At 40.3% G+C, this 16408-nt stretch overlaps 1 protein-coding gene across 1 annotated transcript; it reads right to left on the minus strand.

Annotated features, from left to right (window-relative positions):
* Nucleotides 1-15098: 15098 nt before the first annotated feature.
* LOC149208749 (uncharacterized) lies at nucleotides 15099-16181 on the minus strand. The gene has a single exon (XM_089398409.1). It carries the CDS (start codon nucleotides 16179-16181, stop codon nucleotides 15099-15101), a length of 1083 nt encoding a protein of 360 aa, XP_089254535.1.
* Between the last annotated feature and the right edge of the window lie 227 nt (nucleotides 16182-16408).

Genomic DNA, 16408 nt, shown 5'->3' on the forward strand with positions numbered 1-16408 from the left:
AAGGGATGGGAAGCTTATCAAACTTCCTTCTAGGGTACCTCACTCGTTATAGTACAGCAAGTGATGAGCCCCCCCGAAATAGATTTGATTCGTCGATTTAGAGGTGAGCAGATTGATCAAACTACCTTCTATGGGCATCCAACTCATTAAAGTATGATGAGTGATGAGATGTCAGACACCATTTAGATATCGCGGGAACTACTCTAAACTGTCGATCATGTTCAGGATAGAAGGGCTATGGGTTAAGCCCTAACCCTTGGTCATTTCGTGAAGAAATGCACCAAGGGTGTGGTGGAATAAGAAGGGTCTTGGGAGCTCTGGCCTTAGTTCCCATCCTTTGATCGTTTCATGTAGAAACAAGGCCAACAGTGTCGATCCATTAGCAAAGGGAATTTAGCCTGCAATGGGCTTAAATAGGCTAAGCGCCTATAAGCTTAGTCAACAGTCACATGGTAATTTTGAGATCTCCATGAGTTGCAGGAAAGAGGAAAAAATAATAAAATAAAATATTTTATACCCCATTCCTTCAACTTGAAAGAAGGGTCGGGTACGTTACAGGGTCCTGGGCTTTCCACCCTGTGACACTTGATTAAGGTTTGGATTCTACACCCTTGGTGCTTGGTTATGGTGCCCACGCACATGGTCAAGGGTCAAGCCCCTTAACGCTTTGAACTCAACTCCTTCTCATTTCCATAACTGTTTGTCCATATAATTCCAGATCTCTAAGCTATCCCTTCTGAACTTCGAATACATGCTTTCAATATATCTATATATATATATATATATATATATATATATATATATATATATATATCCAAGCTGCGATATCCCTCTTGATATTTTCACAAGGCTCAACCTATCCCATTCAAAGCATATATTTATATATATGTTACTCATATAAGTGATGTTGTCCTTTCTGCTCTTAAAAATAAACACCAACTAGATATACAAGTCAGTCATGCAAATCATTAAACATAGAGAGAGCACTTCTACAACAAGGATTTTCCTATCCTTCATGCTCAATTAATAGATTAAGTTCAAGCTCAAAGTAAACACAGGAATTGAACCATTCCTATACAATGCAAGAAATCAACATTTGCCAACATTATAAAGCCATTGTAAACCAAAGCATAATTAAGTATTAAGCATTCATATATTCACATAGGAATCAATATTACTCAACACTAAAGTAGGCATTAAACCAATAAATCAAACATGAGCATAATATTCAAAAGGAATTTAAAATGCACCATAAACTTTCATATATAATTTACTGGCGCATAAGGCATAATGGACACTTATCTTATGTTGGTAGATCTGACAACTTAGATTGGGACTTCGACTCTCCACCCAACCATAAACGAGTTGCAGCCAATTCTTTATTGCAACTATCACCCCGAGCTTAATTCCAAAGCTTGAGGTAGAGTTGAAAATGTTGGAATTTTAGCCCTAAAATTAAAAAAGGGTGATGTTGTATCATGACTTTTGCATTTCGAGGTATTTTTTTTTACACAAAAATATGGGCTTGTAGGACTAGATTTCTCATTTTGAGATCACAATTCTCATTAAGTTGATAACTTTGTTTTTATAATTCTTTTGTGTTTTTGGATATGATGTACCATTTATGTTTAGTTCATTTCTCACTTACAACCACAAGAGGTGCAAGTAGAAATCAATTTTTTATGCACATGCATGCATGTATGAATGCTTAATTATTGTGAAAAATGTCAATATAGCTTGATCCAGGTGGCTCCAGAAAAGCTCAAAAATAAAATTCCTTGGGTTGAAATCAAACTAATATCATATCGAAGATATCGTCTCAATATTTCCAATGGTGCAAACGACACCTCAATTCGGGTTCGTATGCAAAAGTTATGGCCAGTCAAAGTTTTGGTCAAACTAGGCAAAAGTCAAAGTCAAAGTCAACATTCTGCCACATGGCAAGCCATACAAATGACACATGGCATCAAATTCAGCAGACCTAGTGAGATCCGTAGAGATAATATGGCAGCTCAATCAGGAAACCAGGTGGACCCACAACTAAGTGATGTGGCAACACCACAAGTCAACACATGGCAAGTAGGTGACATAAGTGGAATATGATGTGGACCAATGAGAGCTTGCCACATGGCACCTAAAATTATTCCAAGTGGCCTTGGCATGATGCAACCTTCAGTTTTGTCTTATTCTCATAGTTTGGGTAGTTTTTGCAATATGGACATACATATACCATATATTATATGGTTTGGAAACTATCTTAAAACCAAAATTGGGTAAAACCATATTAAAGAAAAATTGAGAGTCCATGGGTTTTGAACCCAAAAACTCCCCAACAACAAGCAACTTAATATGACTATGCCAACCATTTTTCCAACCAGTGCACTTTTTCTTATTCTTCCTCACACATTGTTATAAAATGTCATTCAAATGGTTCAAAGGGGACCATGGAGAATACATGAGAGATGAGGGCATAGGTAGGCCAATGAAGACATGAATCTCAAGCAGATTCTAGGAATATTTTTTTATTTTATTTTTTACAAAATCAGTTGCTAGATGTATTCAAAAAATTAGGGGGAGACTAAGCTCCGGTATTACAATGGGAGAGCTCACAGAGTGAGCTTGGACCGTTTGAACTGTAGATCTTGTCCATCATAAACTTGAGGATCTCAAGAGAACACACACTTACTGCTGCTGCAAAGCTGAACACAATTCTATAAGATTTATCAGCTTTGGAACCGGGCGTTGAAGCCGAGCTAAGGAAGTCACAAAAGATTATAACAAGAGTACAGAGGAGCAGAATAGTGGATTTTATTAAGTCGATGAGGAGGATTCGGTCGAGGGGGGTTCTAAAGAAAGAGGCGAGGCCAGAGGTCGTCGACCAATAGATGGACACTACAGAGAGAGCGAAGACAGATAAGAATATGGGAGAAGGGGCATAGAAATGAGGAGGAGGTTTGCTGAGATATATAGTGAGCAAACAGGGGCATGTTGAGGACCAGATCACGTGGAGGAGGCATGGGTGATCACGGTTCTTGCTGTCAAGGATTAGATTTGCTGCATCAAAATCTCCTGCGATGTGATACGACTAGGTTATCAGGGATTTGCAGCAGTATATTTCAGATTTCTTATGGGTTTGGTCAGAGTCCTTATTAGCAGAGGCGCAGTTCATTGGAGGGGATTGATTTGAAACAATCATAGATTTCAGGGTATGAATTGATGAAGGGTCGTGTTGTTGCATAGGATACTTCCTTTTCCCCGTGAGCAGGCTCGGCTAGCCCTTTTGTCAGTGTCTTGATTGTTAGAGCGGAGGATGTGAAAAAAAAGATACTCCTAATCATGAGATAGTAGACTTTTACAACGATTGATGGTTTGTTGTAAAAAAAGATTGGATGCTTGCTTATTACTGTTCATTAAACTTATTATAATGGCAGAATCACCAAATATGAGGCCTTTTTAATCCCTTGGGCCTGTAGCTGAAGGATGCCTTGGTAGAGGCCCAGAGTTTCGGCTCTGTTGTTGGATAAGATTCCCAATCCCCATTCATAAGAGGAAATGGGATTGCCTGTAGGATTGAAAATGATGCCCCCTGCACCTGCTGCTCCTGGGTTGGATTTAGATGCTCCATCGAAGAATAAATAATTAGAATTCTTTGATTGAAGCCATCTACTGAATTCATCCTTTGTTAAGCGAATTTTCCAACTGAGACTGTTTTCTTTTCCTCTGAAATTGCTAATTTTCACTGTTAAAGAATTAGTGGTCTTATCAAGAAGATTCTAAATGAAGTTTCTTTCCTCTGTCCAAAGACTGGTGGAATCGATTTTTTTGGTTATCTTGGAGGCTATGGTTTCAGTGGCCAAACTTGTTTCTTTGAGGGTAAGGTGCCTAATTGAAGTAATTTTATCTTGGAATATCATGCTATTCCGCGCAATCCAAACCCGCCATAGAAGAGCAAATGGGAGGGCGTTCCAAACTCTTTTAGCGGGATTATGCTTCATGGATTGCCAAGGGTAGCTCCTCTTCCAGTTATTTAGAGCTTCGTCAATGGAATGCTGAGTATTCCAAATGGAAGGTGCTGAAGGAGTGATACTATTCCAGCATGAGACTACAAAGGGACAGGAGATAAATAAATGTTGTATGGATTCCTCTGCAACTTTACAGCTGGGACATCTAGAGGGTCTAACGATGCCTCTTTTTTTTAGGTTCTCTACTGTGAGAATTTTCCCTTGCAGGAGAGTCCACATGAAAAATTTGACTTTTGGGATTGCTTCTGCTTTCTTTAAGATCTTCTAGTGTGTCCATACTGTCATTTGGTATTCCTTGCTACTTAAGTAATCATATCCTGCTTTGATTGAATAATTGGTTCCTATAGGATTGTTTTCAGGAAAAGTGTCTATTCAGAATGACCCTATCCCACTGGGTTGTCACAGAGACCTCAGAAACAAACAGGGAAAACTATTCTTGTATTCTCCTTTATGAACTATAAACGAAGATGAATAGGATGAACCAACCTGTGTCTTGCGCTAGTCCTTTGATCCAATCTCTCTTCTCTTTGGCAGCTCCCAGCTATCCGCTCCCTCACTTGCCCAGCGTCACCAAGTTCCTGCAAGTTCACAGAAGATAGAAACTACACAAAGACATGGATTTATGTTCATAAAAAGCTTAGGATCAGATTTAAGCTAAACATACAAATATAACACACATCAATGATATACAAGCATGTAGGAGAAACTCAAATAGTTTTATTGATAAAACAAGAAGATCCAGGAGGAGTTACAACCGATGATTCCTGATCCAGCATCAACCTCCCAGCATAGAATCCCTTCTTCACCTCTAACAAAGCATAAATCACCCAATACTCTGATATCTGTCACAAAACCAACAGCAATTCTCTGCAATGTACAAAATTCCAGCCTCCTGGATCTCTTGGTGAGGGATCCATATATAGATGTATGCAAAGAGGATGAGTCAGCTCATGAATTGATTAGTGGCTTCTCTCTGTCAGTTCTTGCTTCCACTTGGAGACTGAGAGCCTCTTACTCATCACTGGTCGAATTCAGTAAGGCAAGTGTCATTGGAGAAGATTCTGGAAGCTTCCATTGTCTCTCCACCTCGTGGAATGACTCTGCCACTTGTCATTTCCCGCTCAACGCACCCTGGTAGTGCATTCAAGTGCATTGCAACACACCTAGCCAGTGTATTTGGGTGCTTTGCAACGCAGCTAGCTAGTGGAGCATCTGAAATGATCCTGATTTGACTAGTTTTGAGCAGTTTCTAGTGGAGAACTTCTGGGAGAAGCTGTAATTTGTTGACCTTGTTTCTTTAGGAGCTGGAACAACACTTTTAGGGACTTAGGATCCCTTGGTTTATGGACATTTCATGCTTATAGCTGTAAGGCACAAAAATGTCTATAACAGTTGCCCCCTAAAGTATGAGGCCGTTTATCGGGTGAAATGCTTTATTAGGAGGATCCGAAGTTCTTCTAATGCTGGGGAGGAGACCTGTAATAAGATACAATACAATACATTATCTTCATACTGTTTTCATGATCTAGCTGAGGCGGGCATTCCCATGCTCAGCTTCATAAATTCATTTTCATGTACATAGGACAGACAATCGTCTGATGGTAGACTGATGATTCTGATGAAGTCATCATCCTTTTAGTAGGATGATTATCTGTGCTGCAATGCTGTACATTTCAATGTCTTTATTTTTCCTGAATATATATCGCAGCCCGGATGGATGAAACTAGATCCGGGGTCTTCAATCTCGTCCGATCTTCACTCTAAGTACAAGTCGATCCATGTGAGAAATGTTTTTGAAGTCGAACATGGAAAGACATCGCTTGATTACCAGTCAATGATGTAAACTGTTAACAAGCGCGAGAGGAATCACCGATAATGATAATGACCCTCAAGGTACTGCAGTACAATTCAGGTGGTGTGAATAAAGGACTTGGTGTTGAACACCACGCAAAATCTTTCGGTCGAAGGTCATTGATGTATACCTGTCGCCGGAAGTGAGAAACTTGCCATTGAGGCATGCAAGCTTCAAAGTACTGAAGGGGTGTTCCTAGATCAGCTTCTTGGATAATGAGCTGATGTCGACAAGAAGCGATCCATCAAAGGAGGGCCTTAATGAATCCCACATCAATGACACGGAATGGAGCAAATGATTTTGATGGAGGTGAAAACGATCTGGTGATATATGGTTCAGGGTGGTGGTCATGAAAGAATGAAGTATAATGTATGGTAGTGGATGGGACATGGGTGACTTCTCTGGATGACTTCTCTTGAACATGTCGGCGACACTTATGTGATGGATCGGTAGCATTTACCCCAAACGTGGATGGTATGGCGTGACCATGGTGATGTGACCGGTGAATGAAACAACCCAACCCGACTCTGGCACGGAGTGGAAGTGTCATGTTCAAGAGCGACTTGCTACCAATAAAGTTTCTTTGAGTTTTCTTCCCAATTTTTCCCCAGTCATTTCTGACTAGTACCTCTTTATTTTTGTCAAGCTTGAGGAGGATAACATATGCTTGTTCTATAATTTGCCCTTCGGGCAAACCCATCGCTATGTTTTAACGAGCCTAGCGATAGTGAAACTCGTTCTCGCCTAAAGACAAGTTTGTCGCTATTAATATTTTTTAACGAGTCTAACGACAAAGATAACTCGGTCCTTTTCATTTTTAGAGAGTCTGAAAAGGTACGTAAAGGTAACTCCACAGTTCCTTTTTCGTCATCTAATCCCTTAAGTCCGAAAAAGTATAAAACAATACAGAAGGGATGAATTTTCAATCGCTTTAACGAGCCGAACAAAACAAGCGCTCGATCTTTTTGTGCAATAATCCCTCAGGTCCAAAAAGATTAAAATTTAGAGGAGGGATAGCACTTCCTGTCGCTTTAACGAGCTGGAAGGCCAAAACACGGCAATCTTTTCATATTTTACGAGTCAGATGAAAAGAGCTTAAAGAAGACTCGTCTTTTGAGGAACGAGTGATAAAATGGGTAGCAGCTGATTCCAGGTAAGGTTTGGAATTTTCCAATCACGGCAGTGTCACAAGGATGGCTAGTGAAATCACTCTTCGCAGCTGTTCCTCAAAATCGGTAAACAATCAAATGGAGGTGAATGATCGGCCAATGGAAAAGTGGAGGTGACGGTGCAAACACGACCAAGGCTTTAATGGCTGAAAATGCTTCATTCACGGTGGTTATTTACCGGAGGATAGTTCATTTTTTAACGAGCTTAAACGTGGGTGGAAACATTTGCTCGGTCTGGGTTTATTTTTTAACGAGCTTGAACCTTGCGGTAAACACTGCTCGATTAATCCAGTCATATGATAAGAATGTCTCATATAAAAGCGGCAATCTTTCGAGTGTTGCCTCATATCCTTTCTTTATGCAAGTTAGGAAACGACCAATCCTACGAGTTTAAAGGGTTAGAGGTCCTATAAATTTAAAAAAATAAATAGTCGCTCTTCGCTTGCATTCCAAAAGGTTTGCATGCCCCCAGGTATAAAACAGAGTTTCAAGGTTACCTCTCAATTTGTAGACAAAACATTTGTTCTATCAGGAGAGACCTACCTCTTACAGGTTACCCAAATATTGTTCTATTTACAGTGTAAACAAAACACTTCTTCGGCGATGTTGCTCGAAATAAACAAAGGTGAGTGACGATGCCCGCCAACTCACATAACTTTGACAAGAGAATATTATTCTAGAATAACCCTTCTTTCACTGACGGACGGGGTACAGACTAGTCATATTCTCCCGCGGAAACCTACTCTATACCCGAAGTCTTTCTGCCGAAGCAGACCAGGATGCATGCCCCCTAGGTTTCAGTCATATTCCTCCGAATTACTCGTGCTCATCGGGAGGACGGACTGGGGGTTGAGACATTTCTTGCGTGAAGAGACCATTTAAGGACGGTATATGACTATTTGCTATGCGTGATCCGGGAAATGAAAGCTGGTCCACGAGCTTGACCACTCTTCCTTCGTGCGGAAAACACATTACTCTAAAGAGTGAGGAGACAATGGCTCCCATGCAATAAATATAGTCTCGTCCAAGGAGTAGGTTATAATCCAAGGGTCCTTGAACTACCATGACGTTCATACGAACTGTCTTCCCTCTCAATGTTATGGGCACATCGGGAAGGATCCCTAAAGGTCGACTGGTTCCTTTATCAAAGCCTGTCAGATTTCTCATTTCAGGCAACAGCGATGGCGAACCAAGCGCTTTCCAAGCAATAGAGGAAAGGATACTCACAGAAGCCCCCTCGTCTATGATGGTGCCAGCCATGACCATTCTATATATTTGAACGATAATTCGGAATGGTATGCTTGCTGGCAAACGGGGTCTGCCTAGTTGATTCCAGTCGAAGGATACAACTAGGTTGCTTGGAGGTGGGACCGAGTAGACGGCCGGGTATGGCTCTGACGAACTTCCTTCCTGCGGTAAAGGAATGGGTGGATTGCCCCCATGTTCATCGGAGTCTGTGTTGATGAAGAGAATTTGGACGGTATCATCCTTGTTCTCTTCAGTGACTGTATCATTCGAAGATAAAACCTCTGAAGGCAAGACCGGGTCAACTGTCGCCTCGACCTTTTGACTTTCGTCTGGTATGGATTCAGTTGGTTTATCTTCAACGATAGGTGCTTCAGCCGACCACCTGAGTGGGCCAGCTGGGTTCTCAACTAGTGACGGACTCGGCAAGAGTTTTTTATATCCAGGAGGAAGTCGTAACGGTGAAACCGGACGATCATCCAAAACTCTTTTAGCTTCGTCTAAGAAGGGACAACGGTGGAGGGCATGGTCGCCTTCGCACAGTTTACAAGGAAATCTAGCTTTCCCTTTTTGTCTTGGGGCTTCACTTTCACTAGTTGACGGTGTGCTTTCAACATGATCTCCAGAGGTTGATGACACCGGATTGTGCATACGAGGAGACCAGTCCCTTAGTATCCGGGGGATGCAAGGACAATCTCTGTGAAATTGGTCTCCTCTGCAGATGACACATGGCGATTTAGGCCTGGTCAGTGTTGTGTGTGGATTTTCGCTAGACGACACTCGTTTTCCCTTATTCGCCTTTGGCTCCTTCTTCTTTTTCTCTTTCTTCTTCTTTTCCTTCTTCTCCTTAAGAACTTGGCTTTTAGCTTTACCAGTCCCGTCAAGCGAAGAGGAAGGAGGAGAGGAAGAATTAGAGGAAGTAGAAGGTTGGTGGGTAACTCTGGACTCATCTAATTGCTGATTCGACTGTTCAGGAATAGTGGTGTTCTGAACGACATTGGTTGAGAAGAGCCATACTGGCAAGCCAATTGTCAGTCCTGGAAGCGACAATGTGGCCATATGGGGAGCACCAACATCTCCCCAAGCAGGGAAAATTTTAAGAACCCCCCCTAAATTTATAAATATAATAAATGGGCGAATCTCCATGGTATATAGGAAAAATGGAAGGCGATTTTATCAATAATATAATAGGTATATATAATTTTTTGGCGAATCTCTCACCAGGCATGGCGAATATTTTACTCAATTATAAAATCTTGTAAGATCTTGGCGAGTCTTTCACTAAATAATAAAACTTTGTAAAGTCCTAGTGAATCTTAGCATAGGCTACATGCTGGTTTAATTACCCCATTTAAATAGGCTACATTCTAGGTGAATACCATGGGTCAATACCATGTGCCATTTTGGTGAATACCATGGGTCAATACCATGTGCCATTTTGGTGAATACCATGGGTCAATACCATGTGCCATTTTTATTTTTATTAATTCTAATATTAGGGTTAATAATGGTTTTCTGCATGGTATTAATAACAATCTAGTCCATGGTATTTGTCCCATAGTATTTTGGCCATAGGTTTCACCTAAATATAACCCATTTTTTGAGTGTTCGTAAATATAAGGTGACTTATGGAGTAAATATAAAAAAATGTTTTATTTGTTTACCATACCTCGTTTATTTATATTTTTATTAATTTACCATACCTCTTTTACAAATATGGTATTTGGCCCATAGGATTCACTTAAATAAAACCTCTTTCTTGAGCCTTCATAAATAGAACGAGGGTTATGGACTAAATATAAAAAGAGGTTTTATTTATTTACGATATGTCTAGTTTATTTATATTTTTATTTATTTACCATACCGTTTGAGTAAGTATAAAAAGACGTTTTATTTATTTATCATACCTCCACTTATATTTTTATTTGTTTACACTGTTACATGTATATAAGGTGACTTATGGAGTAAATATAAAAAATGTTTTATTTATTTACCATACCTCTCATTTATTTATATTTTTATTAACTTACCATACCTCTTTTATAAATATGGTATTTGGCCCATAGGATTCACTTAAATAAAACCTATTCTTGAAAATGGGCGAATGGATTCACTTAAATAAAACCTATTCTTGAAAATGGGCGAATGGAAGGTTGTAAGTCCTAATTTCAAGGGCTAAATTTACCTTTTTTACCCTCTCCCTTAAAATAAGGTGGGCTATTCGAGGTGATTTCTAAAAATGCACTATGATACAAAATATTCGCCCACTAAAAATTTAAAACCCCTTAATTTCGCCAAAGGGTGAACATTCGCCCCTAAAATTATCCTTGTCCCCAAGAGGAGAAAGGACTAGGATTTCCACCAAGGGGAATTCCTTGGTTGGTAGGCTCCATTTTCTCAACCTAAAGATCAACGCAGGAAAAGGGTATGAATATTCCGTTTAAAATAAATTTTAACACGCTTTGACACAACTTTGTTTTTTCAGTTTTAAAGAGTCGAGAAAAAACAAAAGATGACTCTAGTCTCCTTCGATTTTTAATGAGCCTGAAGTGACAAGTGCTCAGATGGACCTTTTCCGTTAAGGAGTCTGAAAAGGAACGAAAGGGACTGCTCTGGAGGTCTAGGTAGAGGGAGTACCAAACCAATCGCAAAACTGCAGAATACTTTTTAGGGTACGGCAGTCAATCTTCCCGAATGCTGTGTTCGGTGCATTGCGATCAGTAGGGCGGCCGACACAGCTTCCTATGGATAAAGGTTTTATGCCTATAGGGGTCTCCCAATATATACTCGACGTTACGTGGGAGCACAAGTCCGTACTGGCACTTATCGTCTCAAAGTGGAGGAATCACCCAACCATCAGTGAGGACAACAGTTACCAGGCTTTACGACGCCGGAATACGTCTCTAGCCTAGACCTCTAGATGTTGTGCGTTAAGTTACAAAGCGTTGTTAAGTACATTGAACTTATTTTAGGTTGATCTTTCTTATGAAGTTTGCCTTTTGGGTTCACCACGAGATGTAGATGTAATTCCTAAAATGCAATCTAAAGATGATAAGCAAGCTTTTATCTCTTTTCAGCAATGAAAATCCTAGCTACAAGGGGAAAAGAAAGACACAATCTTTTCTCAAAGAGCAAAGAGCACACTGTAAATGCACTTTCCCTAAATCAAGCCATATAAACTGTCAATATGCAAATGCACTTGTGCATGTATTTGTTTTTCACTTTCTTAATATTGATGCCTAAAAAGAAAGTTGTTGTACAAATTTGAATTTGCTTTCAAGTGAAAAACACAAACAAGCTTCTTTTGGAAATCAAAAGGTAGAGACGATTACGACACTTTATGATTTTGAAGTAAACACTTGTTTCGACACTAGAAATTCACAAATTCAAGCCAAATGCAAAAGTAAAAGCACAATCGACTGTCAACAGCAAATAAACTTTCTCATAAGATCAAAATCGACACTCACGACAGATCTAAATCCAAGGACGACAGTATGACTAGTTTACTTTTGCAAAGGGAAACTGTAAATGACGCAACAAACACACAAAAACAAATACAGTTTCTTTTATACAACTGAGGCGGAATTAAGCCAAATAAAAGGGGCTTTTAAACAGACAAACACACTGATCACAGGCTGCAAAAATCAGAGGCAAAACTGGAAAAAGTGAGCAAAGAACCTCAGCTAGGCAGGGCTAGGCTGATCAACGCACCTGCTACACAGAGAAACTGAATTGCAACGCAGGTAGCCCTCTCGGGAACTGCGCTGAAATGCAGAGTCTCTTCACAGAGCCTGCGCTGGAGCAGAAACGAGAATTCTCTCTGGGTTCTGGGTCACGGTTTGCAGTTTAATCTATGGTTTTTGGCCGGGTAAAAGCAATCAGTAATGTACAATCAGAGGGTTGATTTACAAGAGGTTTATGAGCTATCACAAAGGGTGATCAGATCATTTATGAATCAGCTGTTCAGATCATAAACAGATCCAATGAATGGACTAGAGTAGCAGATGTCTACTTTGCATTTGTAAATGGCAAATGCAGTTCGATTCGCTACTCTTAAGTTTATGAGATGAACAACAATAGAAACACAAACTAACTAACTAGACACGCTCCCCAGCGGAGTCGCCATTTTGTTTTCAGGAAAAGTGTCTATTCAGAACGACCCTATCCCACTGGGTTGTGACAGAGACCTCAGAAACAAACAGGGAAAACTATTCTTGTATTCTCCTTTATGAACTATAAATGAAGATGAATAGGATGAACCAACCTGTGTCTTGCGCTAGTCCTTTGATCCAATCTCTCTTCTCTTTGGCAGCTCCCAGCTATCCACTCCCTCACTTGCCCAGCGTCACCAAGTTCCTGCAAGTTCACAGAAGAGAGAAACTACACAAAGACATGGATTTATGTTCATAAAAAGCTTAGGATCAGATTTAAGCTAAACATACAAATATAACACACATCAATGATATACAAGCATGTAGGAGAAACTCAAATAGTTTTATTGATAAAAAAAGAAGATCCAGGAGGAGTTACAACCGATGATTCCTGATCCAGCATCAACCTCCCATCATAGAATCCCTTCTTCACCTCTAACAAAGCATAAATCACCCAATACTCTGATATCTATCACAAAACCAACAGCAATTCTCTGCAATGTACAAAATTCCAGCCTCCTGGATCTCTTGGTGAGGGATCCATATATAGATGTATGCAAAGAGGATGAGTCAACTCATGAATTGATTAGTGGCTTCTCTCTGTCAGTTCTTGCTTCCACTTGGAGACTGAGAGCCTCTTACTCATCACTGGTCGAATTCAGTGAGGCAAGTGTCATTGGAGAAGATTCTGGAAGCTTCCATTGTCTCTCCACCTCGTGGAATGACTCTGCCACTTGTCATTTCCCGCTCAACGCACCCTGGTAGTGCATTCAAGTGCGTTGCAACGCACCTAGCCAGTGTATTTGGGTGCTTTGCAACGCAGCTAGCTAGTGGAGCATCTGAAATGATCCTGATTTGACTAGTTTTGAGCAGTTTCTGGTGGAGAACTTCTGGGAGAAGCTGTAATTTGTTGACCTTGCTTCTTTAGGAGCTGGAACAACACTTTTAGGGACTTAGGATCCCTTGGTTTATGGACATTTCATGCTTATAGTTGTAAGGCACAAAAATGTCTATAACATGGATCCCATCTGAACTCGTCATTATCGGTTTTGATGGTGGGCGCAATACTGTGCAGGTGGTTGCAAAAAGAATCAAAGCTTCCTTTAAGTTGATGGGGGATGGGAGGAAATTTCCAGCGAATCCAAACATTGGTTGTTGCATTCCATTGAGAGATTTGGCCTAAATTAAATATACCTTTGCTTTGTAAATAAAGGATTATAGGATTCATACCTGGGTGACTGTTTATGGGTGGGTTCCCCATGATTTTATCCGAACCGATGTTCACAGTTGCACCTCCTTTTGGCACTTTGGAGACATTTTGCGCCATGAATGCAATGGCTTTTTTACAAAGCTTCCATATCTTTGTACAATTTCTACTGGGGATCTCGGATGTGAGTAGATGTTGCCTTGACTGGTTGAGGTATTTTGCCTCCAGGACTTTTTTCCACCATGTTGTTTGATTGTCCAAAAGTCTCCAGATCATCTTTCCACCAAAAGCTAAATTCATGAGTGATGGGGATCTTATGCCAAGACCTCCTTTCTCTTGAATTTCGATGACCTGTTTCCATTTTACTAAGTTGAATTTTTTATTTTCATTCTTGCCTCCCTGCCAGAGAAAGAACCTGAGAACACTATCCATTTTACAATGGAATGAAGCTGGAGCTTGAGCCAGGGAGAATTGATAGATGGGAAGAGAGGAAAGGCCTGATTTTAGTAGCACCTGTCGCCCAGCTGGATTGAGCCACAAAGTTCCCCATTTCTGAACTTTCCTTTTCATTTTGTCTAATGTTACATCCCAAACACCTGCCTTTGCATTCCCTACGCTTACCGGCATTCCCAAGTAACTGAAACTGCCCCAATTTAACTTACAGGGGACACCAAAAATGTTGGCAATGTTGTGGATCATTTGAGATGAAGCATTCCATCCATAAATGCAGCTTTTGAGATGATTAATTTGACCCCCTAAGTATCTCATGAATTTATCTAACAGGGATTTGAATCTTCGTGCTATAATGGTGGTCGCCCCCCCTAGCAATAGGGTATCATCAGCAAATTGTGAGTGATTTATATTTTTAATGCCATCTTCAAACTTAATGCCAGTAATGAGGCCTGACTGTCTCTTATGATCAAGCGCACAACTGAATGATTCTGCCATGAGGATGAAGAGATATGGGGATAAGGGGCAGCCTTGTCTTAATCCTCTTGAGGATTGAAAGGAAGGCCCAGGTCTGCCATTGATGAGGGGGGCAATCCATGGGCCAGAGATACAGGGTCTTATGGTATTAAGAAGGAGAGGAGAGAAGCCCATTCTCTAAAGAACTGAAAATAGGAAGGAATACCTTACCCTGTCAAAGGCATTGGCCAAGTATAATTTCAAAATAAATCCTTTTTCATTCCTTACATGGCTTGAATGTATGGCTTCCTGAACCAAAAGAATAGAGTCTGAAATTTGTCTATTAGCCATAAAGCCTCCTTGGTTTTCAGAGATTAGCATCGGAAGGAGAGGCTTGAGACGAGAGGCTATGATTTTAGTGAAGATTGTGTATGAAGAATTGCATAATGATATAGGCCTGAAGCGAGAGAAATTAGAAGGGCGGTTCTCCTTAGGAATGAGGGCCAGATGAGTAGAGTTTGTATAACCTCCTATTTTCCCTTTTCTCTATATCCACTTGAAGTATTTGATGAGATCCTTTTTTATCAGCTCCCAGTATTCTCTATAAAAGCAAATTGGGAATCCATCAGGTTCAGGTGCCTTGTTGGGCTTAAGGCTCCAGATTGCTTCCACTATTTCTTTCTCTTTTATTTCTTCTATCAAATTTTTATTCAAATCAGCTGTGACTTTGGTTGGCAAATGTTGTAGTAGGTCATCATAGAGTTTTTCCTCCTTTGTTTCAGTTAAGAGTTCCTTAAAATGGTCTGTGGCAGCCCTTTTGATATTTGCTTGTTCAGTATGTTGGGTCCCTGCACTGTCTACGATGGCTGTTATGGTATTTTTGATTTGTCTTGCAGTGGCTTGTTTGTTAAAAAAGGAGGTGTTCTTATCCCTGCTCTCCAGCCAGATTTGCCTTGACTTAATGCACCATTTTTCTTCCTCCTCTCTTTTGATTCTGCTCAGCTGATTGTAAAGTTTTTCTTCTTGTGCTTTTTCATTCTGGAAATACTCCTTTTGTTCTATTGCGCATTGAAGGTCTGCGATTTTGGATTTCAGCTCACGTTTTTCCCCTTCAGGTTCATTGTATTGTGTTTTGGCCCAGTTCTTGAGCGCTTTTTGCACATTTCTTAGCTTGTTCTCCCATATGAACCCTGGGTATCCTTCAATATGTTGACCCCAGGTGTGTTGAATGATGTTTCTGGCTGCTTGATAATCGCTCCATATATGATTATATTTGAATGGAAGCGGACCGAGGGGGCAGTGTATTTCCATTGCTAGAGTGATTGGGTAGTGATCTGAAGCAGCAAAGGGCAAAATGGAGGAATTGACAACTGAGAAAGTTGAGAGAAGGGAGATGTTGACCAAGAACTGGTCCAGCCTCTCCATTATATTACTACTGCCCAGTCTACGGTTTCTCCATGTATATTTTCGATTTTTTGGAATGATATCTATCAAGTCACCACTTTGCATTATATTTTCCATTTGATTTCTGGAAGGATCTGGCATAAAGCTTCCCCCACGCTTTTCATTGGCATGCAAGATTAAGTTGAAGTCACCTCCTAAGATGATGTTACTGTTATTTTCTTCCATTATGATTTTACTGAGAGAGTCCCAACAAATTTCTTTATCCCTGTAGTGATCGGGAACATAAACATTAAAAATGACAATCTGTTGTTTGCTCATGTTATTTCTCAATACTGTTTTTATCCAGTGCTGTTCTATTAAATCAGCTTCGCTATTCCATTCATCCTGATTCCAAATGGTGGTGATTCCACCAGATGCCCCTCTAGCTTCGCAAATGCTTCCTTTATAACATT

Source organism: Pinus tabuliformis, chromosome 1_2 (genome assembly GCF_031772625.1).
Source record: "Pinus tabuliformis cultivar Carrire ecotype Pingquan chromosome 1_2, CPIR1, whole genome shotgun sequence".
Taxonomy (NCBI): domain Eukaryota; kingdom Viridiplantae; phylum Streptophyta; class Pinopsida; order Pinales; family Pinaceae; genus Pinus; species Pinus tabuliformis.